Genomic DNA, 25,809 nt, shown 5'->3' on the forward strand with positions numbered 1-25,809 from the left:
AAGTAACTTGCAATCATTATCCAGAGGGGCTTCCGCCATGGACAGTGGTAGCCCCACCCTCTTTCTAGTGGTTGTAACCACCATGGAGTCCGGTGTGGCATGACCCTGTATGTACAAGGGGTTGGAAGGAGACGGGCAGAAACATTTCTCAACCCACGGGTATACTGCCCGTGTGAGGGACGGTGATAAGAAAGAAGGAGCTAAGCGCTTCTTGATAGAACTAAGCAAGGGGATTGCCTGACTAGTGGGATGTTTCTCCTTGAGGATATTTTCAACAAAGTCAGAGTCCGGGACTGCCTCATGTGTAGCGACCTCAAAGTGATTGGCTGCCCTCAAGGTTCAGGAGGTGCCGTCGAAGTTTTCAGCGGCCCTATTCGCGTTACACGTTTCTTTGACGCGTCCATTGAGGAGGCCTTGGGGGTTGTGTTTTTAGTACTTTGTGGTGCATGTGTGCCCCTGTCGCTGGGGTGTGAACTCCCCATAACAGAGCCAGTGGCCTGTCTTTTGGGGCTGGGGATGGGCAACTGGGAGCCTGGTTCAGGCGAAAGGTCGATGGCTTCCAATTCGGAACCTTGACTGGCAGTGGATTCCCCATCATCCGAAGCACCAGCGCCAATGGGGGAATGGCTTTCGGCCTGCATCACGTAGGCCACCCACTGCTTAGTACGCCTGTTCTTCAACGTCTTGGGAAGAAAGATCTTGCAGGACTTACATGAAAGCTTGTTGTGGTCTCGAGGTAGACACTGATTGCAACGCCAATGGTTGTCCTTCCATGGGAATTTGCCGTTACATGATGGACAAAATTTAAAAGGCGCCCCTCCATTGAAGTGGGTGATGGCAGCCAGACCAAATCGGGAAATAGAAGGGACTAGGAAATGCATTCTTGAAAAAGAATAAACCTAGGGCCCCAATCTCCCTACTGTAAGGGCCTGCCGGAGGGCCGAGGCCACACGGTTGACAGACGTCTAGCAGTTCACCAGTCGCTGAGCAGTTGTGGATGTCTTCGGCAGCATGAAGCCCATGAGGCAGTTGTTCAAAAGAAATAGTTGGGAGACCCAAATTTTGGGTACACTACACATCACGTTAGGGATAGTGTTACAGTTACGCCCATGTCGTCCCGTTCGATCTTCGAAAGAAAGATGCAGTACTCTGCACTTACCACTAGATGTCGGACTATATGCACAGCATTTGATCCTAAGCAGATTCACAAGCACCAGAAATGTCTATACACATGTGTTGTAGTACTTGTGAATCTCTATAGTCAATTGTATTGGACACAAAAACCACAATCTAACTCAAAGCCTTAGTTAAACAAGTGAGAGCTTGTTGTGGCGGGTTAGAAGGAGGAGTAAGACACGTTAAGGACATTTTGACTGATGTTTAATAAAATGAAAACGAAAAGGCCTATCTTTCCTTACTGATAAGAGGGTTAAACCTGCCTGTCAAAATAAACTAAAGGAGCTTGTTGGTTGTCAGAAGTTCCAAATGAATATGTCTACTGTCCAAACTAACTAACCCTGCCACTATATTAACTAACTTAAATAATACCAAGTGAATATTGCTATTCTCCTGGTTGCATCTTATGGAAATGCCTCTTCTTTGTTCCAAGGTTTGCATAATGTGGTCTCTATGAACACTTGATACCTCCTTCTTAAGCTCTTGTAGTGCCTTCACAATATGCTTGGGTTTTATTCCCTCTTTACGTATAGGTTTTTGACAATTCTCCTTCGCACACTTTCTTACACACTGGTCTAAACTTGTAGGGCTTTCGGAGTCTGGTAACCCATGCTTCCTTTGTTTGGGTATGCCTTGTTTGACTTTGACCTTTCCCCTGTCCTGGCGTTTTCCACTCCAATTATTTATCCTCTTATTTTGTTCATAATGTCTTTTTGTCCTATTCATAAACACAAAATTATATATATCTCTGGTTTTCTCATCTCTACTTTTTTAGGCCACAGGGCACTTTCCCCTCTTTCACTGGTATTCAGGCCCAACCTATAATAACTTCTCTTTCAGGCTTATGCGCTATTCTCTTTATCAATATTCGAATCACTTCTGTCTCACTGAGACAAGTTCATTTCTCTTCATAATGATGCCCCGGCGGATTCCTGCTTCTCCCATTCTCCAAGTTACCTGCTTCTCCCATTCTCCAAGTTACCTCTGTATATGTGGGGGAACGCTGTAGGGGTTCGCACATGCTCTGGTCCTCTTCTTCGACTTTTGCCCGATTGCTTCTCAGTATCACTGGCTTCCCGTGCTTGGTCTTCTCTCACTCTGCCGCCGGGTGCAGGCACTCTGGAGTTTTGCACACTCACTGCTGAGATGGTTTCAGCACAGTTCACCGGGGGCTCTGCCCACCACAATGTCGTCATGGCCACACGACCACCGAGTTTAGGAATCCATTTACAGCAGCATTTCCCACTGCTGTTCTGTGCTTTCTCGAAAGTCATGGGCACTGCGACTCTCCTCTGCTCGGCCTCTCCCAGGGGTGAAGATGTCAAAGGGGCTTCCCCTGCTGATGGTACTCTCTTACCACCTCTGCTTCGCCTGTCCAAAATGTGGTGTTGTCAGGGGGCTTTCCCTACTTCTGCTTCTCTCTCCTCTTGCCACTCTACGTGTCTCAGTTAAATATAAGTCTCTACTTCGAGACATTTTTTTCTCTTTCAGGATAGTTTGTTTCAGTATTGCCTTCAGCAACACACCCAGCTCTTCACAGTATTATCCATAGCAGGTATTCCCATATATGCTGCTTGGATGGATGGTCTTGGGAGTTCCTCACAGGAAGGGGAGTCCTTGTACCCAAGGAGGATTCTGTGCCAGTGAGGTCCCACTTGCCCAGACCCCTAGGGAGGGTCCTGCGGAGCAGGCTCACCTCCCCAACCTCAAAAGGAGAGGCTGCCCTTGGGGAGAATGGACAAATAGCCTTGATTCATCACATAGGTTAGACCTATGTGTGAAAAACAATGTCAAGTCCACTGGGTTTGCTTACCAGAATCCTACACTAGCAGTGGATCCGGACATCTCACAGACAACCTGCATTTAATGGACTAAAACCAACCTGCATGAGCACGAAAAGTACCTTAACCTAAATGAGAGGCAGATGACCGATCTGTTCTGGAAAAATGCAAGACTGCCCAGGGATGTTGACCAGAATCATCACAAGCCTATAAAAGTAGAAGGTTATCAAATATAAACATCTACTAATAATAAATTGGGTGTGACCTGAGAAGAGACCATCAACATTCAGCAACACACCCGGACAGTATTATACCAACGAACTCCCCCAAGATAGAATGGAAAAGCCTGCTGTTCCAGAGCAGACAATGCTATTTGCTAACAACTTCTCCCCAAGTCACCAAAACCTTTCAAGTGGATATAGGAGCACTTTAAATGTTTGTATGAATAAAATATTATGTATATAATGCTACATGCCATGTATCTTCCACTTTCTAGTAGCATACCAATAGAAGTTACTACTCAATTTATTGGCACTTAATGTATCGGCTTCAGAACAAAGGTGGCCTGATTCAAACCAGTGTCTTGCAGGCTGAACAGAAATGCCTCAAGCAAGAGCTATCTTACTGATAAGTGTGCAAGAGCTTTTCAATTTGGTAAAGGCAGAACTCACAGTCTGAGGTGAGACAAAAAGGGTCCAAGAGCCTTCTGTGCAAGACACCTGTGGACATAAAAACGTCTGGATAACGTTGTTGTGGCTGGGAAGAGTGCCCCTTGTCCATTAAACCCTGCTATAGGTCATCCATATTTTCCAGGTATTTTAGTTTCACTGAATAAAAATGTTCAAGGGTTGTCAGCAACGTGGAAAGAGTGTATTTTGTTTTGCATCTGCCGTGAACATTTAATTAAAGAAGAGAATATCTACCACTTGTACCAGCTACTCTTATTAAAAACAAGAAGATGCACCAGTTTGATATTACAAACAATTTGCTAGAAACACTAAAAGCAACTCACCTCTGACATAAATATATCAAATAATCTTGTGGCAACTGGTAGTGGAAAATTTGTAAGAAATATAGTTAAAAACCACGAAGAAGCATACATTGAGGTATGAAAGCTTTGCGACTGAAAGTGCACAAAAAGCTCTGGTAGCTGTTCCTAGAAAGAGAAAAACAAAAATATTAAAGACTGCAAGGTGCAGAGGAAAACGCACACATTTCAAACTTGTTGGCTTAAATAAATGCTAAAGGCACTGTTTGAAATCAATTCAATTGGTATGCTTCTTGGTCCATGGGAATTTCAAACTTTTGCAAAAATAGTAACCCTCTGACTGAACACCTATGCTATTAGTTTTTAGTTAGTTAATTTGCAGCCATCAAGGAAAACGTGATTACCAGATGGAACAATAAAGAAACAAAAACAAATTACAGCACATTTTCAACGCACATACGTACCTGTATCATACATTCAAACTGATACATACAGAGGCCCAGCTCAGCCATGCTTGGTTTAAATAGTTCCCGTAGTCTATAATCTTGCATTAATTTAACAAACACACAAAAGGCTTCCTCTTCTGGCATCTATGGTATAATAAAAAAAGATATTATGAAATAAAGATACAATTATCAATGCTTTAAACTGAATAATTATGCAAACCTCTAAAAAGGGTTCTTCTGTGGAGATATTTTCAGGGCATCAAGGATCGCATTTATAGCACATTTATCTGCAAGTTGAGAAATTGTAAAACATTTCATTGGGTCCCTATAGAACCAACAGCCATACTCTGGAGACAAAATGCCTTGTATATAATGGCCTCCCTTATACTTCCAGCTGCCACTATTTACTTGTGAGATCTTCTACAGGGGATGCACAATAGGTATTAGAGTTATCTGATCATGATTCAATGAAGACATTTTTATAGAAACACTGCTTCATTCTTGTGTATGTTATTAGTATATTATTGCACAGAGAATATAAAACCATGTGCATGTAAAACAATAATATATAAAAGAATCACTTGGATCACTTCCACTTAACGCTGTCCACTCTTGCTGGGCTGGAAACCATGCAAAATGAGCAATCTAAATCTCACCAGAAACTTCAAACGAATGGATGAAACTTGAACTAACTGTATAGGGAAAGGTTGGACCATGGTTACATATAAGAAGGGCACACTTTGAAACTTTAGGAAGCAAATGTCACTGACATTAAATTAGTAAAACCTCTCCACAGTCATATGACAACAAATCTATGAAATGGTACTAACTCTTCAAAAAGATCAGACATTACACACTCCATACGGAACAATAGTATGCGATTCATTAACCTGACTTAGTGACCCAAGCTGCACCTCACCCAAAAAGGCTAGATCATTCCAGGAGAGGCTTCTTTTCACAGAAAGACAGAACGGGGCAAACACATTTGCCCCGAATTGCTCATTTTTGTTTCCCAGGCAAAACTTATTTTTATATGGGTTGACAAGATAAACAGCATTGGAATGCTACTCAGCAGTATTCATGGTTTAGAAAGTGTTTGCTCAAACATTTACATCCATCTATTTGAGTCCTTTCATCAGAGCGAAGCCAACAACAATGCTCAGAGAGAATCTGAAAGCCCCAACCATGAGTACACTCTAGCCTAGCCTGCCACGCTAACGAAGGTTACTCTCCAGATGCCGGCTTATATTGAGGGATTATGATCAATAAATCAGGTGTATGGCCATCCAGCAGTAAAAGTTCCACAGATTGTACATCAAAACACACTTGCACAAATAATACACCTTGACTTGTCAGTGATACATGTTCATGCAGGCTCTACATACTTTAACTTTGGATAGAATGCCCTATATCCATGTGTGTGCAGATGAAACAACGTAAACTTTAAATCATAAAAACAAATCACGAATTAATATATTTCCTTGGTTGTGCCGACCATTCATAGTCCAACAATGGAATTCATCCAGACTCGGAAATATTAAGTCCCAAGTTATCCAAAGGAGTGAGATTAATCAATTTCAGGTAAGAAGAGAGTCGCATCTAATTTTCAACAGATATCCATTCCACGGATGGTTAAGTCTGTCAAATGTGTCTGCAGGCGGAAAATGAATTCCTGAAGAACGATTAGGTGAACGTCAGTGGCTGTATCACTGATTTCCCAACTGCTTTCAAAAGAAATATATAACGGTCCTTTTCTGTGTTTAATTGAGGTTTTCTTATATTTTATAAAACCTTCTAGAGCAAAAGCCAAAACGTGTTTCGACCTGAGAGGTGTTCAAGGCTAAAATGCATATACTGGTGAGATTCTCGAATCTCATGGATTTCAAAAAGATAGAAATCCTGCAGCGAAGTGCAATTTCTACATATTCTACAAAATTGACCATAAGGAACAAGTTACTTACCTGTAACTGTTGTTCTCCAGAATGGGTCTGGCATGGATTCACATGCTCATGAATATTCCCCGTCAGGCTGGGAATCCTCAGTAAAGAAAGAAAGAAATCAGTTTCAATTTCGTTTCTGAACTGACTTTCTACTAATAACTAATCACTGGTCTCTGGGTCATACTGCCCCCAGCCAATGACTGCCCTCTACCTAAAACCCCCCTCTGGCAGCCATCTTCAGATTTGGTAGCACGTAAAGTGGCAGTAGGACCAAGAGAAGAGCCGCAGAGGGGTTGGAGGGAGGGTTCGGATGTGAATCCATGCCAGACTCATGCTGCTTAACAAAAGTTACAGGTAAATAACTTTTTCCTTCTCCAGCATGGGGTCTAGCATGGATTCACATGCTCATGAATACAAGAATACATAGCAGTACACACATGCACAAGCACCGGAGGTGGCAAGGCTCAACATTAAGCATTTTAACAACTCAACATTAAGCATCTCTTACCTCCTCACCAGGCTCACCTTCAAGCAAACAGGTTGCGCAGCACTGCCTGGCCGACTCTGCACTCCTCCCTGGAATCCCGGTCGATGCAGTAGAATCTCGTGAAGGTGTGTGTCGACCTTCACGTAGCAGCCCTGCAGATGTTCAGCAGGGGCACACCCGACCGGAACGCTGTGGTAGCAGCGAAAGCTCTGGTCGAATGTGCTCTCGGACGGCCGAGCAACGGTCGGTTTGCCAACCGGTGACAGTGCATGATGCAGCCGGAGAGGCATCTAGAAATGGAAGCCTTCGAAAGGGCCTTCCCTTGGTTCACAGGGCCAAAGTTCACAAACAGCTGTGATGTTTACCGAAAACTCTTCATGCGGTCCATGTAGAACTTCAGCGCTGTAGCCACATCCAGCAAGTGCAAAGTCCTCTCAGCCGGCGATGAAGGCGACGGGAAGAAAATAGTTAACACAAAGGGCTTGTTGAGATGGAAGTCCGACGGCACCTTGGGCATGAAGGAGGGGTGCGTCCTCAGCACTACCCTCATCTCATGGAATGTCAGATATGGAGGTTTACAGGAGAGGGCCTGAATCTCTCCCACTCGTCGTGCAGAGGTGATGGCCACAAGAAACGCTGTCTTCCATGATAGGAACTTCAAGGGTGCCGAATGCAGCGGCTCTAATGGCGGACACATGAGCCTGGTCAGCACCACGTTGAGCTCCCACGCCGGGCCGGAGCTTTCACCGGCGGGAACGAGCGCAACAGTCCTTTCATGAACTCCTTCACCAAGCGATGAGACCACAGCGATGACTGCCCTGGAGTTCTGGTGTAGAGGGAGATCGCCGCCAGATGGATTTTGATGGAGGCATGAGCCAGCCCTGCCTTGGCCAGCGATAGCAAGTACGGCAGAACTTGAGGGGCCGTAATCCGCAGAGGGTTGATCTTTTTTACAAAGCACCAGACAGAGAACCTCCTCCATTTATGTCCATAGCACTTAAGAGTCGAGGACGCCTTGGCCTTTGCAAGCACCTCCTTGCAGTCCGCCGGGATATCGTACCCTCTGAACTCTAGTGCTGCAGGAGCTAGGCCTGCCGGTTCAGCGATCCAGGGTCGTGATGTAGGATGGCGCCTCCTTCCCTGGCGAGAAGATCCGCGTCCGCCAGCAGTTTGACTGGGGGTGGGGGGGGTACGCTGAAATGTTCAGAAGGTCCGGGAACCAAATCTGCCTCGGCCACGCCGGTGCGACGAGGATCATCCTGAGTTAATTGATGAGTCGCAGTAGCAACGGCAACGGGGGGGAACGCATACAGGAACAGGCCGTCCCAGGGGAATGAGAATGCATCGCCCATGCACCCCGGCTGAGGACACCTGCTGGCGAACCTCAGGCACTTGGTGTTCGCGTCCGTCACAAATAGATCGATCTGGGGAGTACCCCACTGTCGGAATAGGAAATCCACCTGATCCTGCCGAAGCCCCCACTCATGGCTAGAGCGCAGCTCCCTGTTGAGCGAGTCGGCAATGGTGTTCTTTATTCCTGCCAGATGGAAGGGTACCAGGAACATCCCTTGGGCAATGGCCCAGTGCCACAGATCCTGCGCTTCCTTGGATAGGGCTGGGGATCTGGTGCCCCCCTGCTTCCGGATGTAGAACATTGTGGTGGTGTTGTCAGTGAAGACCCTTACCACTTTGCCCTTGAGGGACGGAAGGAAAGACCTGAGGGCCCAGAAGACGGCCCAGAGCTCCAGGACATTTATGTGTAGGGACCTCTCCTCCGGGAGACAAAGGCCTCTTGCGTGGAGATCTCCGGGGTGCGCTCCACATCCCTCCAGGGAGGCGTCTGTCGTCACCGTTTCCTGATGCAAAGGGGTCTGGAAGTCCATGCCCGCCACAAGATGCGCACGGGTGCCCCACCACCGGATCGCTTGACGGAAAGTCTCGTTGAGGGAGATCTTGTCTTCAAAACTGCCCATCACTTGCATCCAACGGTCCTCGAGGAACTCTTGCAGTGGACGCACGAGGTAGATGCACAATGACATCATTCCGAGCAGTGACTTGATGGACCTCACCCTGGCCGCTTCCATGGTCAACAGCCGTTGTACCTTGCCCAGGGTGGCCTTCATCCTCTCCTCAGACGGTGAAGCCAACCGTGCCACTGTGTCGAGTCTGGCTCCCAGGAACAGGGCATCCTGGCACGGTACCAAGTGGGACTTCGCGAAGTTGATCGAGAATCCCAGATCCGTGAGCAGGTGGACGGTATTCGCTGTGTGATCGAAGGCGAGTTCTCTTGACTTTGCTCGTATGAGCCAATCGGCCAGGTAGGGGTATACGTGGATCCCCTGCAGGCGCGGCACCACCGGTGCCAGGCACTTGATGAAGACCCTTGGTGCCGACTTCAACCCAAAGAGCAGGGCCTTGAGCTGGTAGTGCCGTCCTTGGACCACGAATTGTAGCAACTTTCGATGCCCCTTGTGTATGGGGATGTGGAAGTAGGCATCCTCCAAGTCCAACAACGACAGGAAGTCACCCTCCTAAAGTTGTCCCAGCACGTGCTGAAGGGTGACCATCTGGAACTTCTGGGACTTGATGCATTTGTTGAGGTGGCGAAGGTCTAGGATGGGCCGCCAGCTGCTGGTCTTCTTTCGGATGAGGAAGTACCGCGAGTATACTCCAGAGCCCCGGAGCCTCTTCGGGATGAGTTCTATCGCACCCTTTTTTAGCATTGCTCATACTTCCAGAAGCTTCCAGAAGCATCTGTGGCACGTGGTTTTCCTTCCTGGCCACAGGTGGTAAACAGGGACATTTTCTTTGGAACTCCAGAGTGTGCCCGTGGGCCAGGGCATCTAGCACCCAACCGTCGGTGGAGATGGACTCCCCCGCGCTGACGAAGTTTACCAGCCGGCCTCACACCAGGGTGCTCGGGTGGGGGCCCGACGTCACGGCCGGTTCAATCTTGTTTCGCCAAGGCCTTGCCACCTTGGCCTCCTTGGCGACGACGACGGTGTCCTCTGGTCTTGTTGCGGCCTCTATAGGCTTCCTGCGACGAGGAGTGGGCCGCCTGGCGGTACGACGAGGAACTGCTGCCGAATCCTTTGGAGGCACCTTGAGAATTGCCTCCGGAGGTCCGAAAGGACGGCCGTCGTTGATGGATAGCCCAAAGCCCGGGCTATCTCGGTGTCCACCTTGATGGCCTGCAGTGACTCGTCCACTGCCTTGCTGAACAGGTTGTTCCCATCGAAGGGCATGTTCAGTAGCCTGGTCTGCACATTCTGACAGAAATCAGTGGCCCTGAGCCAACCGCGCCGGCGAAGGCAAACTCTGTTGCCCATCTGGCGAAAGCCGTTGTCAGCGATGTCCGTGGCCACCTTGATCGCGTGGTCCGAAGCCACCTTGCCTTCCTGCAGGATTTCAAGGGCTTCCGCCCTCTTGTCGTCCGGGAGGAAGTCCAACAGGGGAGCGATCTTGAACCACAGCTCCCTGTCGTAGCGTGCCACAATCGCGAGGGCGTTGGCCGCTTTGATTGTCGTCGCTGCCGACGAGATGACCCGTCGTCCCATGGCATCCAGCTTCTTCCCCTCGCCGTCCGGTGGGGAAGTGGAAGTTGATGCCGTCGCCCCTGCCGATTTCTTCTTGCTTGCCGCAGAGACCACTGGGATGGCTGTGCCCTGAGGCACATAGGAGCGGACTCTGGGACCCGGTACTTCTTCTTGTACCGATCCCTCTTCACAGGGCCCATAGACTGGTTCTTCAGCAGGGACAGTCCTTTGTCCCAGATGTCACCCAGTAACGGGACTGAGAGGACTGTCTTCCTCTTGGCCTCCCGTCGTTGGTAGAGGAAACCCTCCTTCTGCTCTTCGGGGCATAGCTGGAAAAGCTCCGATGCCCTGGCAATCATGGCGTGAAAGGAGCCAATTTCGTCGGGAGGGGAAGCCCGGGCAGGGGGTGATGGGAGACCCGTTCCGTCGTCACCACCGTCGTCATCCGTCCCCGTCGTCGCCGTCTCATCGTTCGGTGGAGGAGATGGAGGTAAAGGATGGAAGGGAGGGGGAGGATGGATTCTTTTTTTTTTGTTTTTTTTTTATTGAAAAACTACAGTTTTAACACAAAAAGAAAAACTTTTGTTTCAAGACATCAACACATCATTCATTTGCTACAGGCACAATGGGTTACAGTCATAAATGCAGACTCCTGAAGCATCAGGATGAGTTCCCCCTTATATTCAAGAGGAAGCTTCAGAAGTGCGTTCAGGTAGTTTACGATAGCGCAAACATGTTTGGTGTTTTGTCCAGAGGAGATCAAATACCACCATGCCACCATGTCCCCATCCAGAGGGGCGAATTTGCCTAAATGAGCAGAACGAAGGTCACAAATTGCTGAGCAATTTAGAATTAAATGCTTCAGCGTTTCAACCAAGACAGCACAGAAGCGACAGATTGTTGTTTACAGTATGATGTTTCCTTTGAAATAGGATTTCCTTAGTCTTCAGGATATTTAAACGAAAACAAAGGAAGCGTTCACGGTAAAAACGGGAGTAGCATTGAGTCAGATATTGAGGCTGGAAATTTAGTTTTTTTTGTACATTGCCTAGCCATTGGGATGCCACAAGTTTTGTGCGTTTTTCAACATTTATAATCCACGACCAAGCTTCAAATTTTCTTTTAGCAAGTTGGGGACGGGAGAATAAATCGAAGTTGTTAATTTCTGCAGCAACAATCCATTCTTGAACTCTTGTGTACCATTGATCTAACAGGCAGCTGATTTTAGGTTCATCCGTGGGAGTAAATATTCTGTAGGCTGGCGCCCCACCCGCCTCTTTCATCTTCCTCCACAGCAGGATGGACTTCCAAATCACATGAGTGAATAGGGAGTTCAGCGATAGTTCATGGCGTATCAGTATGATTGAAACACAGGCCGGAAGATTAAGAACACGTCTCCAAAAGAGACCCTCTAGTAGGTTCCATTTTCGCTCACTAATATTCCAGCCTGCTTCTGCGCCAAATATTAAGATGGGAACTACCTTTTGAAGGTAGAACGTTATGACCGGAGTTAGCGAGAACTTTCCAAAGCTTTTATTGAGCTTTGCCGCCTGAAGCGCTAATCTTGCGGATTTCAGTTTCAGGTAATTTATCCACTGATCTTCAAAGATTGAATTATTAAACTGAATTCCCAGGTAGCGAATCGACGTGACTGAAGTGAGCGGGTGGCCGCCAATGGCCCACTTAAAAGCACAATCTTTTCTGCTGGTTGTAGGTCCGATTGACAGGATTTTCGTTTTATCAGTATTGATTACGAGTTCAATGATAGCTAAGTAATCAAAGAGACAATTTAGCAGGCGTTGTAGGCCAATCTGTGTTCTGTCGAGCAGGACCAAATCATCGGCATATGCGATGTATCGTACAAAGGACTTGTTTAGACTTGGGGGGAAAAGCAGTGGGCCTGGGCAAGATGAATCGGAAGATCTGCCAGAAATAATTTAAAAAGGTTGGCAGCAAGCGGGCAACCTTGCTTGACTGAACAAAAAAGAAGAGGCTGGATGGACCATCCAGCCAAGACTGGTGCTCACGTTTGTGTTCCAAGAACTGCGTGGTGTGATTATTTTCTAAATAAAGTTAATTAGAGTTCCATTTGTACCGTATTTCTTCACAATTTAATGAATATTCAAAATATGTTTGATCATTGTGTTGATCAATATGCATAGTAAGCTCAACATCATCCAAGTTGATTGCCAAAAACATATGGTTAACAGTGCCTATGCATTCCGGAGTCTAGCTCCTTCCTCAGGGCAAAAACCATAACGTAATATGCTTTATCCTTCTGAGAGAAGTGTTCGTGCAGTTTGTTGCACATGTGAAATGCACGTTATGTTAACATGGGGTCCCTTTGTGGTGAACTCCGTGATGTGTGGGGAATACTCTGATGCTCTGTGGAGCCGTAAGCAATTGTCAGTCGGCTGTGATTCGGTGCGTGTCAGTCCGAGGCCTGTAAGAGGTCCGTCTGCGGGTAAAGTGCCGTCGCTTGACTGCCCTTGTAGTAGGAATGCTGTCAGATAGAGCACCATTCTTATTGAGGCGAACTCGGAATGAAGTGTTCGCGTGGAGAGCCATTATTGGATTAAGGATTGCCACAGGGCAATTCCATTTGATTAATTTTGCCCAGAGCAGCTTGCGGTTAATTCCGTCAAACGTTTGCTTCATGTCAATGAAGGCTAGATGGAGTTTGGTTTTTCGTTTTAGGGCATCGAGTTTCAATGTTGTTAAGATTGAGAGGTTTACATCCACTCCTGTTCCCTTCGAAAACCCTGTTTGACGAACATCCAGGATTCCCGCTTTTTTCGCCCAATTTACCAGCTTCAATCTTAGATTAGAGCCGAAAAGTTTGCCAATGCAATCCAACAGGGCAATGGGGCGATAGTTTTCAGGTACATCCCAACTGCCCTTCTTGTGGATCGGGATCACGATTGCAGTGAGCCAAGACTCAGGCAGTCTATTAGAGGTAGCAATTTTTTGAAAAAGACACTCGATAAAGGGGGCCCAAATTTGTGGATTTTATTTTAGCATCACATTGATAATCATGTCTGGGCCTGCTGCGCGAGAGTTTAAGCGTCTGGATAGCATCGACAATTTCGATGTGCGACATTTGTACATCCCAAGGCACTAATTTAGCATCCAAGCTAGTTTATGCACTTTAGACTGACTGTTGAACACTGCCGTGAAGTGCTTGCACCAGGAATCACCAGGGATCGTATTCTGCGTTGAATTTAAACTAATTGACGGTCCCATATTCAAGATTTTCCAAATGTCGCGTATATTCTTGGTGATCAGCAACTTCATCATGAGTTCTGCACGGTCTTGCGCAACAATGAATCTATGTGATCTGATCCAATTTCTATAGGTCGCACATCTTGCTTTTACTTCATCAAACAAAATCAGAGTGGAGACATTTTTTTGTTTTTTTATTCTACGCACGTCACTTCTTAGATCTTTCTTTTTGTCGTCCAGCACTTTGCTGAACAAATGGTTGTGACTTTTATATTGCTGAGATGCATCATTGGTGGTTATTATATAGGACAATAAAAGCAGAGTATAGTCCACGCCAATTGGCGAGTTTATCAGATTTTCCGTTAAAGAGCAGATCTTCTTAACGCTTAGTCTTAAACGATTTCCACTTGGATGTGCCTCTACTGGCGCAGAATATAAAAGCGCAGAGTCAGGCGCTGCCAACAAACAATCGAGTTTTAGCAGCCTATGGTCGCTCTTTGTCGTTTTTAAGGAATTTAGAGTAATGACCTTTGCCTCAAAATTCCTAGACACCCAGAAGTAATCAATAATGCTGTGCGTTGACTTGCTATGCCAGGTAGGTTGCGCCGGAATATCACCTCGCACACCGCCATTCAACATCACACAATCATGCAACTTCATTACGTTTGTCCAACGTTGCTCTTTCACGCCCAAATCCTCATAGGCGAGTTGACAGTAGCAGTTAGAGTGTGGCTCAAACTTAAACCATGCACCATTTAAGTCACCACAGCAGATGATCGTCAAGTTGTTATATTTCAGAATTGCATCATCCATTAGAGTACTGATAGCAGTGGTGAAGACTGTCATTTATTTTCGCTGGGTTCCAATAACAATTGATAAGCAGTAAAGAAGCAAGTGCATTTGAATTAACGGTCCGTGAGTGCATGATTGATCCTTGTACGTAAGGGTTTGGGTTTGAGCAGATTGGAGTAGACCAGTTTTGAGACAGACGGACCATGGTCAATAGCCCTGCACATGGGCGACCTTGTGTATTCTTAATTGCGGGATTGACCAATGTAACATAGCCGTCTCTCATTGGGGCATCAATCAGCCAGGTCTCTTGCAGAAAAATAGCAAAAACGTCATCTAAAGAAACATCAAACCTCTGAAACAAATGATAGAACCCTCGGGTGTTCCACGATAAGATGGAGGAGATGGCCTCCTGCTGGCACAATCATGGCTAGTTCTGTTTCTGCTGACCTACCTTTTTCTCATTTCGGTGACTTGAGTCGCCTGGTCTCGCATCAGAAATCATGCTATGGTGTAAAGTTCTCACCTCTGCTTGCTTTTTCCCGGCGGATCTATGAGCGGGCTGCTCCGAGATTGCTTATCAGGTTCTACTGAGATATCAAAGCCAAACATCAGTAAATCTTCGGCTGCTTTAAGAAGAGTACTACATAATCCAGCGGCGTCGATGTATAACAGGACAGCATCCGAGCACGATTCGGTCACATATTCGACGATTTGATGTCATCCGAATTGATCAGCCGCCAAGGTGGAATATGTTTGAATAGTCGCAATACATTTGCTCGATTAAGGTTCAACTCATTGTCATCCCTATGGATATTTTGGAGTCTTAGTTTGCTTTTGTGGTCATTTAATCGATATGAGTACACATCTTGCGACCTCGATGAAGAACAAATTTGTTGTTTACGTTGGTTTGTGGTGAATTTTGGATTTAAGCTCGAAGTGGCAACCATGTAGTTTGAATCTTCCTTATTAGAAGTAGTTGAGCGACTTTCTTTAACTACTTGCCACTTCGAAGGAGATCGGCTTTTCCTTGGGTGTACAACTCGCGAAGGCAACTGCGTATCAGGCAGATTTTCTTCGCACGAAGGATGCGACGAGTCATCATCACTTGAGTTCGAATAAGTAGAGAGGTCACATAAGTCTGGAGCATCCGATTTCACAGAGGTGACTGAAGGACAATCATCTGAATTTAAGCGTCGCCGCTTTGCTCCATGTTTCAGGTGCGGCAGCATTGCGTTTTTTTGCGATGTTGTAGAGTCATTCTCACCTACATTGTGGCGCTTGAAAAGACCTAGCCGTGGTGGAGTGGTCAGGTTTCTTATGAAGATTTTCGTAGATGAATGTGTTGCCGTTTTTACTTTCTTGACCATTGTAGTCGATTTAACAATTTTGGCTTGAGCCGTAGACTTAACTTTTGTGCTAGCTGTAATTGATTTTGTGGAGCAGCTGACTGTTCCAGTTTTTGCTGGACCTGTGAAGATGCCGAATGTAGATAGCACACTTTCCTGTTGGTCGGCTTGTGTAGCTACTGTTATTGATTGCAATTCTTCTTGAGATGGCCCATCCACAGCCGCTGTTGGCATCTTAAGTTCCGACGAAACTTGCAGGAGGACACAATCAGAGGTGTGTAATGGACTAGACACTGCTGGATGTTGAGGACTTTGTCTTGCCATGGATTCTACTGTGATACACTCGTGTTGAAGCACCACTAGGTCAGAGGAAGCTCCACTTTGCTTTGATGCCTGCTGCCTTGAAAAAGGGGTAAGCGGTGGAGCAAAACTGTGCGTGTCGACTTTAAGCTTTTTTGAGCTGTGGTCTGGATCATGTCTCTCCTGTTGTAGAGTAACAAGGTCATTGAGGCGGGATTGCCAGTCTGAGCTTCAGTCTTTTCCTGCTTGCACATCCCGATGGATGAACTTGGTAAGGGAGTCAAGTTGATCCAATTTAGACGATAGGTTCAATAGATGGAAGGGAGTGGGAGGATGGATTCGCCTCCCCTTACTTGGACCATCCACTCCCCGACGGTCCAGGCGCTGCTGGATGGTCCGCTGGGGGCAAGGGCAACCACGTCCTTATCTCCATACACAGGGTCTGCAAAGCCATCAAGATTGCTCCTGAATTGTCCTGTGGCGTAGACATTGGTTGCGACGGGAGCGACGGCTGGGGCGCGGGGTCCTCCGTTTCCTCCACGTTACTTGTAGGTCCCTTGATGCCAAATTGTTGCCCTCAACCATTGTTAGCAACGAAAGCAGATTCCCATGAAACAGTACAAAGGAGCAGGGAGCTGTGTATTAGCCCCTCCACACCCCACCTATGACTTGTAAAATGCGATGTTGCTACCCAGAGCTACGTCCATCCTCATTAAACAACCGAATAATAATAAAAGGACAGATTCATAGAAGCTCTGCCTTTCCAATATGCAAAGTAAAATGCACAGGTTTCTTTATAAAGAATTAAAGAATACATACATTTCTTTTTTTTTTTATTGTGTTTGGTTTATCAAGAAACCTTAAAATGTTATATAAGACATTGCATTACAAAGAAAAAAAAACAAATTTGAGCATTACTTAATAAATTCATATAAAACCAGAAGTATTATAAAATACATAATACATCTGAACATATTAAAACACAATTTAAACGTAAGTGTTCCTATGTATACAAGTCACAATTTGCTTTCTGACCAATTTTAATTTCCAAATTACATACTCGTAGGCTCCTAGCTCATAACAAGGCAGGCTAGACCTTTAGAATATATCAGAGTTTAGTTTTAACACAAGCTTTCTCAGCGCTTAAATTATGATTTCACATCAATTAGGTCCAGAAGCTCAACCACTCTCAATATAAATCTCTGGCTGTTGCCCCACATACATCTGTTCCATGTTCCATATCCATTGTCTGGTGAGCGCACATTCATTAGAAAGATATGGATCAAATATCGTAAGCCTTTTTCCCTCAAAATGAGAATACATAACAAGATGTTTGAGGGATTCTTTCACATGCAGTATTTTACAGAAACTACACGACCCTGTTCCCACAGCCCAACATTGGATATCCCAGTGTTTAGTTCTTTCATATGTTGGTAGTTGATTCAGCTTAAAAGGTAGGTACATCTTCCTTGCTTTTGGGCAGAGTATTTTGCATTAAATATGAGGGTCTGTCACCGCATTTTCTCCGAAATCTACTGTATTCAGAGAAAGACTGATGGGTACCAACATTATCTGAAACGATGCACCAATAGTAGCTTTGACATTTTTTTTTACAACTTGGCAGACAAGCACATAAGTCCTCTGAAGTTACATTGGTGGCCTCAAGGATATGATTTAGTTTGGCTATCAGCTTTGCCACAAAGGTAGTTTAGCCTCAATTGATATTTGGTGGAGCTCCACATACATTGAGTGTTTAGTGTTGATGTAATTGTTCATTAAACGCCAATTCCTTTTTGCGGATAATAGTAGCAAACTATGCATATAACCACATTTGGAATAGACAGAGCGAGACCCAATACATTTTTCCAGAGTCGACCCTGAAGTAAATCTAGAAATGCATCGATCTCTGTTGCACATATATCACGACTGTATAGGATAATAGGTTCGACTTTTAGTAGGTAGAATTAGATGAGCGGGAGGAGAGACAACATACAATATTTTCACAAAATAATTTTCATTTGCGCGGTTAGGGGTTTAATTTTTATGTTCAAGAACTCTTTCCACATCACGATAATACCTATCCGTGAGGATGTACCCCAGGTAACGTATGGCAGGTGAATAAGCGATGGAAACACCATCAAGGGTCCAAGTAAACCTTGCCCATTTACGTTTACCATCTGCAAAGGTTACAATATAAGATTTAGTAGGATTCGCTTCGAGATTATGACTAAAGGCAAAAGGTGCAAACAAATTTAATTCATGCTGTAACCCAAAGGGCGTTCTATCAAAAAACAATAAATCATTGGCAAAACCGATCCAGTTGAGGATCAAAGAACCCAATCTCGCAGGACAAATTGGCATTACTCCAGGCCGCAATCCAGATCCGATATATATAAATTAAAAAGGATTGCCACCCAATTGCAGCCCTGTTCAACACCAATTGAGGTGGGTATAGGATCTGTAAGTGCTCTCTCAAGAGTCTAATTCTGTATGTGGTATTAAGGTGCAACATCGGAATCATTGCCACCAATTGACTAAGGAAGCCAAGCGTAATCATTTTCTCCCACAAGAGTGCTCTTATTACTCTGTCAAATGCCACCGTTAAGTCAAGGGCTGCCATATAGACAGGCCCCGATCTAGAATGTTTAGTTTGGGCTTGCAAGTGTTAAATGATCATCGCATTAAGAGGACAACCCATAAACTGCAGTGGTTATCGTGTGCAATGTGGTCCACACCTGTCTTGTATCATGTTTTAAAAGATGGTATATCATCTGTTGGTTGTCAGCAATTACGAGTTTTCTTTTTAGGAACTTAGTTTTAGTTTTATATTCTTGTTTAATGACTCTTATTTCTTCATTCTAAACCAAAAAAGGAAGATTTAGACTCCTTAAATAGCTAATGTGTTTGTTCTTATTTTTTTATTTATTTATCGAGACAAAGATTAAAATAGTACTTACGGGTGTTTCATAGCCGCACAGGACCATTAAAGTCATTGGCAAAATAATTCATATGGAACCGGATATGTCGCTCGATCCTAATAATTGGCCCTCGTGCCTCGCACAAGTACTAATTGCAGGGTCAAGTACAATGCGTGTAAGAAACCTTCTACAGACCTCAGGATTCCATCTTACCGATAGAAGATGGCGATCAGATTCCACCAGGTTCAAAGTGACTTCCTCAATAAATCGAGAATGAGGTAGTTTGAGCACCAATTTAATAACCACATGATCGTTATAGGCCGGATATATAATAATCACTGGCTCTAGCTGGTGGTACAATTCGGTAGACACAAAGAAATAGTCAATAGTCAATAAGTGAGGTCCGGTTTCCTCGAATCCAAGTATATTTATACAAGCTCTCGGCAACGTTTACCATTGGCATATCCCACTCAAGAAAGAAATCAATCCATTTTGCCCATTTTGTATGGCTAACACAGTATAAAGGTGGGCAAAACATAAAACAAAGTTAAAATCCCCTCGAACCACCATTTTTATGAGGGGGTTAAGAACAAGGACTTCTTCAAATATTAAGTTCAATTGGTCATGTGTGTTAGCCAAATCTGTGGCCACCTTATTCCAATACATACAAACAAATAACAAACAAGTCTTAGACTCTTCACCAATAGTCAGTTCAACAACGAATAAATCATCTGAATTGTATATCCTGGTTGAAAACACTTTACAGGCAACATTTATCAGGATATCAAGTCCGCCCGAAGGTCGACTCAATATGCCTTGGTTAGCCAGCTGTGTGTATGATTGATAACCTTCTACATCAAAGTGTGTCAAATGCACTGTCTCCTGAAGGAGAATAACATCAGGTTTCCCTTGTTTCTCCAGTTCTGTAAACCATCTCTGGAAATGTTTTAACCCACAGAAGTTCCAGGACACAATGTGTACAGACGCATCACTACTAAACCGATGACTAGTTTATCAGGGTTACAGGTTTATTCATGAGTGGTTCTAACCAAGTGAGCCCCTTGAATGCCTCGACAAAAGAAGTTAACTGTTTCAAAATATCTTCACTGATATGAGGTGACGGAGCAATCGTGGAAGAACAAACTTACCTCTCCAGAAGGCAACAGCGTTTCTAGAAAAACTGTTGCCTCATCAATAGATTTAAATATATAGGGGGTCAAATCAGTATATATAAATTCCTCTCTTTGCAACCATATTAGTTTCATGACCACTTCTGATTTATAATTACAGATCACGTGGTTATTAGTAGTGGCGAGTCTGATCCAATCAATATTGACAGATCTTAATGTTCTAAGGGAGGGTATAGCCTGAAAGGCATTAAGCATAAAAGACTTATTTAACCTGTCATTCCCATTACAAGCCGCAGCGCTTTCCTATCCAAGAATGGTTGGTCAGCTGTAAGAGACAGTACCGTAGGGTCGCTCGAGGCAGTCTTTCCCCCACTATACTGGCACCACAATGGATGGGAGTCGGCCAGGGGAGATCCATTCATCGGACTGGAAGATGGTATGGTCTGTTTTGTGCCCTCCTCAAGCGAGGAATCTGCTACGGAAACTCGGGGCAAGGATCCTCGCTTGTACCCACTAGGTCTTGTCCCCAAGTTCAAACCATGAACACCAGAACTCTGTCCGGTCGAAGCACCAATAATTACCTTAGATGTACTCTTTGACCCAATTAGAGGATAGAATTTGGATAATGCTGTCTGTTTATGCAACAATGGACTGGGCGGCATGCCCGTTGACAGCCACTTGCTCATCATCATTGAGTCTGATGCCTCGCCTATTTGTGGTATAGGCATTTTTTATTGTTATTTTTTTTTTTTTGTTTTTCCTCTATTTAGCTCTTCCTTGCTTGAGCCAGGTCTTGAACTTAGCACATTGGGTTCATTGAGGTCAAGTAAAGCTTTTGACTCCGCGTTAAGTTGTTGAAGATCTATGATCGCATCTCTACCTTTCAAATGGGTGTTATGTTGAACAACCTTGGAAGCTGCTTGATTTCTTCGTTTTTTTTCGGTCTTAGCATGCATTCTCTTATCAAGGGCTTTACATTTTTCTGCTCTAACCTTCAATCTTTTCTGTTTGCATCTCAGCACCACCACAGGGGCTGTGGCGCTGGGAGTGTCGAAACCGACATTCGCCTTATTCTCCTTCTGGCATACAACTTCCTCAGTTAGATCAATGAGGTCGGTCAGGGCAGAAGGTCTGTCTGGAGTTTCATAGTTATTGGGAATACTTGGGCCGATCACCCTCTCCTCACTGGGTTGAGTGCCCAGTACCGGCATTTGAATTGCAGTAAGCACCTTACGTTTATTAGTTAATTCTTACATTTTTAGTACATTATGGGCAACCGTTTGCGGTAGACGCGCATATACAGGAGAATGAACTCAAATGGTGTTTGTGCGCTACCACCTCTGCAAAAGATTTAGTTTGGGTTGCTATAGAAGTGACACAACCCACTAACTTGAGGCTGGGCAAGAGCCGAGATTGCATCACAAGTAAAGAGTAGGCCCTCAATTTTGTTTGATTGCATCACAAGTAAAGAGTAGGCCCTCAATTTTGTTTGATTTACCAATGATCTCAATCAAAGAAGCCTGCATGACTCTGACTTCCCAATGGGTCCGTTGGTGACCTTTATCTAGTAAATTAAGAATTTGTGAAATCACAGGAAAAGGCAAATATAACATCAGTAGGGACAGGATCAACTGGGGCTCTTAACTGTGAATCCCTGTGCCCGCAACTCTGTGGGGGTAAGCCTATGTCATGCTCCAAAACACTTGATTGCTCACAACATTTAGTATCTGCAGTTTCAGAAGTGAGCAACGTGGTTTTCTGTGAGACTGGGCATTCAATGGGTCTTTGTCCCATCAATGACCCTTGCACCCCACTTCCACTAGCAACAGGCCCATCAATCTCACAAGATGGATTGTTTGAATATGTGGGCAGACTGTTGAATAAATAAAACATTTTCAATCCCAAATTTTCGTTGCATAACCGGGGTAGACGGGCCATGGGAAAGCCTGATACGCTTGCCTAGTTCTGCTTCGATTGCGGGAGCCAACATGGAGAAGTCAGATATATAATTGTTGAAGCTCTCGAGCACCATCTTTCTTCTAATCTCCTCTCTATCTAGGTGTCATTGGCTTCTTTGATCGAGAACGTCAAAGGCGGTTTATAGACACTGTCCATGTTTAAGGGAGGGGGATCGGGGAAGAGCACCCGGTCAACTTCAACCACATTAGGGCTCACCTCAGAGGGATCGTTACATAACAATTGTTCAATTTGACCATATATAGCCTCATCCGTCATATCACCCTCAGCTTCATTACCCATCACCATTATTGGGGATTTTTTTTGCTCACTAGTTTTAGGGGGGAGGGGGCGGTGATAAAATGAGTGCGGTTTAGCCATAATTTTAAGGCTCATACCTGGGACAATTGAACAACTCAGGGACGATCATATTACACGGTGGCTCAGTATCCACCAGGCTCGTTGCTGCAGGATTAATGTCCTGATCCAACACGGACCCCCCCCACCAATGCATCAATTCACGAAGAATTCAACAATCCCACCACAACCAACTCAGGATTCATGGTCAAGGTATTAACGGCCGCTACCACCGTTTCCTGCTTGGTAGTTAGCTTTCTACCACTTCTTAGACCGTTTACCAGGGTCTCTGCTGTCCCCTTTACCTTTTTTGTTTTTTTTCCCCTTATTTTTATGAGTCCAAATTGTTTAAAAAAAGTGAGTGCGCACAGACTGTCCCGAGCACAGGACCGACTATAAGTTTCAATGGTCCGTGCACACTAAGAAGAGTTAATAATTACTTGAAAACGTTGTAGAATGGCATAGTTAAAGCAGGTTTCAACACTGCAAGCTCTTCCTCTTGCCAACGGCTCTAGTCGCAGGAACAGCAATCTGCAGACCAACATCCAACACACTTCCTGGGCACTTTGGATGTATAAAGAATACACTGCAACTCGTACTATATTTCTTTATTGCTAGACTGATTCAGGAGACTTATTCCTACCGCTGTAGTAGGGCAGTAACAGCAAACAGAGTTGTGTAAATAATATTGGTCTACATCCCTTGCTGAGAAAACAGTGTTGAAACTTCCCTTTACATAGTGTCAACATCATCTTAGCCCCAAATAAAACTAGAGAACGCCTTCAAAACTGCACATCAGTGATGCTGAGTGGAATGACCAATCCATCAGGACAGAACTATAAAAGACAGTTGGAAAATCAAGTATCTTGCGTGGCAGACGCAGAGAACCTCTTGTGAAGCAAATCTCATGCCTGCTTGCAGATATTCTACTCCCTTCAATACTATGTATGTGATGAAATCCCCCCCCCTTCTTTCATGAGGTTAATCAAATAGTTCTTATTCTCCGACACAAAGGCTAATCCAAAAGTGAAAGTCCATCGGTACTATACCTTGGAGTCCCAGAGTTTGAGTCGCTGTTCTAAATTGCTGGTGCTAGATCTTGGAAAAGGGGACGGTTTTTGCCAAGGAATAGTTTTTATTTCGCCACTCTGGATTTCTTCAAGACCTCTTTTCAATTTAAAAGTGAAGTGTCATCACTAAATCCCTTGGGGTTGCAGACTCACCTTTCCACAAAGAAACCACTCTGCGTATTCGCTTCCGAGCAATCATCATCATGTCTGTATTGGTTCTGTGTTCTTTCAGCACATAGGTTACTTCTAGATGCACTAGAAGGTCCTCAACCATCCGTTCATTGGCATCTATATTTCGAGTTGTGTCAAGTTTGGATTTAAGCTCATTAATCATTCCTTTCAAAGTTTCAGTAGATATGTGGCGGGCTTCCATCTTGCAGCCAATTTCTTCTTTTAGCATCAAAAGGTACAGTAGTACATCTTGTTTTGTGAGTGGAGCTGATGGCAACTCCTGTGTTGCGCTTCCAGACAATGAGCTCTAGAGGGCAATAATAGACATATTGTCATCCCTTTGCTGAAATTTCAGATCTATGCTTTGCGCTGTGCTCAGTTAAGTGACCCAGAGAGCTGAAGTGTGTTTTTCCTTGATCTAGTTAGTCTCTTTCTCATTTGCACAAGTACGATTCCCATTCTTACACGAAGCCCCTGTGATGATCTGCTGCAGTCCTGCTTCATCTATCTAACTTTAGATCGAGCACTTGAGCAGACGCTTACCAGTCTGCCGCAGCACAGAGGGTCGACATTCTCAGTGCAAGAAAAAAGGATCTCCTTTAGGCCATATCATCAGCCATATTATCGTGAGCTCTAGTTTATCTATTTGGTGAGTGTGTTTATAAAATATAGGGTAGAAATAACTCTTCTCCTCAGTTCCCAGCCATGAGGGAACACCCGTGCCAAGCTCTCTCTAGGTTATATGATATTTTATTTGTATCGCACTCATACACACGTGTTTCAGAGCGCAATTACAATCGTTTCAAAGATTCGATTTCAAAGGTTTCAATATAACAGTTGCGCTCAGGCTCCTATCACAACTACAGCACTTCTCATCGGGCCAGATTGTTACTTTGCTTCCGAAGTATATCTCGAAGCATGGGCATGATATTTTCCAATGATCTGTCTCTTAGGGTCTCGATTTTGGCAGGGTACTGCACTCACTATCTTCAGCCACAGCATTTATCTTGAGCCCGGCTCCAGCCACCATTCGTACAGATCGATCCATTGCGGAGGCCTGCCACCGTTTCAGATAGCTCTCCTTTGCTGAGCACCCCGGAAGTGCCTGCAAGTGCTGTTTGCTGGGACCTCTTACTGCCTCCTGGTAACCTGTCCAGTGCTTTGCTGTGTGTGCTCATTTCTAAGCTGAGTCGCCAAGAGGAAGGGCAACGCACTTTTCATGCTGCAACTCTTCTGGACGTTACACTGGGACTTTTGCCAGCGTTGTAGGTGGACTTATTTTGTTACTCGCTATATTGGGTTCCCTACACTAGTGGGGTCTTGTGCCTGTGCCTGTGTCTTACGGCGCACTGAATTTCATGAACTTTCTGCGCTACAGCGCATTCCTGATTTACAGCTAATTGCTTTTTTTTTTTTCTTAGGGAAACGTCATTTTGCTTGACGCCACCTCTGTCCCGCCTCCCACCCCCGTCAGCACTGCATTTAATGGCACGGGTACGTGCACCCGTGCGCTATCCCCGGAAGTGCCTGCAAGTGCTCTTTGCTGTTTGGGTGTGTAGGTGTGCGGGTGTGGTGGCCTACAATGCTCAAAGTGCGTACTATCTATTAATTGTGCAATTTCTCAATAACGTAATTTTGACTGTTCTACTTACATCCTTATTTGCTGAATACGTGTATTCCCTGATAACGTTACATTTTGTGTAGTGCGTGGACTTCTCATAGGCTCTTCAGGATGTCTGCAGGGCTATATAGAGGCAAGCTATCACATAACATGCCATTAGGTGGTAAGCCTGACTCTGTTCTCTTGTCAGGGTCAGTGTTCGCTAAAAAAACTGTGCTCGATGTCCCCACTAAGCTTGGCGGTCACCAGCAGGTGCCTTTATTGGCTGGTATTTCTGACATAGGATATGCAAACCAGTCTGCTGTGAGTCTGCCCGCCTTGGGGCTGAATTTGTCTGTCTCAGCATCCACCTTTAAAGCAGATGCTGGAGGACAATTACTCTGTTCAGCACAGTTTCTTGAGCATGCATGAACCTGACAGACTTTAAAACATGTACTGGTAATACACCCTTTGTTGGAGCAGCTGCTCTTGACTTCACTATGATGGCGCCGGTTGTGTTGGATGAGCTGGGCAAACGCACTCTATAGGTTCCCGTGCACTTGCACGTTCTCAATGTCACTGGGCCTAGTAAG

General features: G+C 45.0%; 1 protein-coding gene across 4 annotated transcripts in view; it reads right to left on the reverse strand.

Annotated features, from left to right (window-relative positions):
- The window catches only part of EVI5 (ecotropic viral integration site 5), a 2,339,304-nt gene that overhangs the window by 1,646,798 nt on the left and 666,697 nt on the right, over positions 1–25,809 (reverse strand). For all 4 annotated transcript variants that reach the window (XM_069641804.1, XM_069641802.1, XM_069641803.1 and 1 more), the window contains 2 exons: positions 4,410–4,535; positions 3,970–4,113 (listed from right to left, as the gene is read on the reverse strand). In XM_069641804.1, coding sequence (XP_069497905.1) covers positions 3,970–4,113; positions 4,410–4,535 — 270 coding nt within the window. The remainder of the gene's footprint in view (positions 1–3,969; positions 4,114–4,409; positions 4,536–25,809) is intronic.

The sequence above is a fragment of the Ambystoma mexicanum genome, chromosome 1q (genome assembly GCF_040938575.1).
Source record: "Ambystoma mexicanum isolate Mex_15411 chromosome 1q, UKY_AmexF1_1, whole genome shotgun sequence".
In the NCBI taxonomy this organism is placed as follows: domain Eukaryota; kingdom Metazoa; phylum Chordata; class Amphibia; order Caudata; family Ambystomatidae; genus Ambystoma; species Ambystoma mexicanum.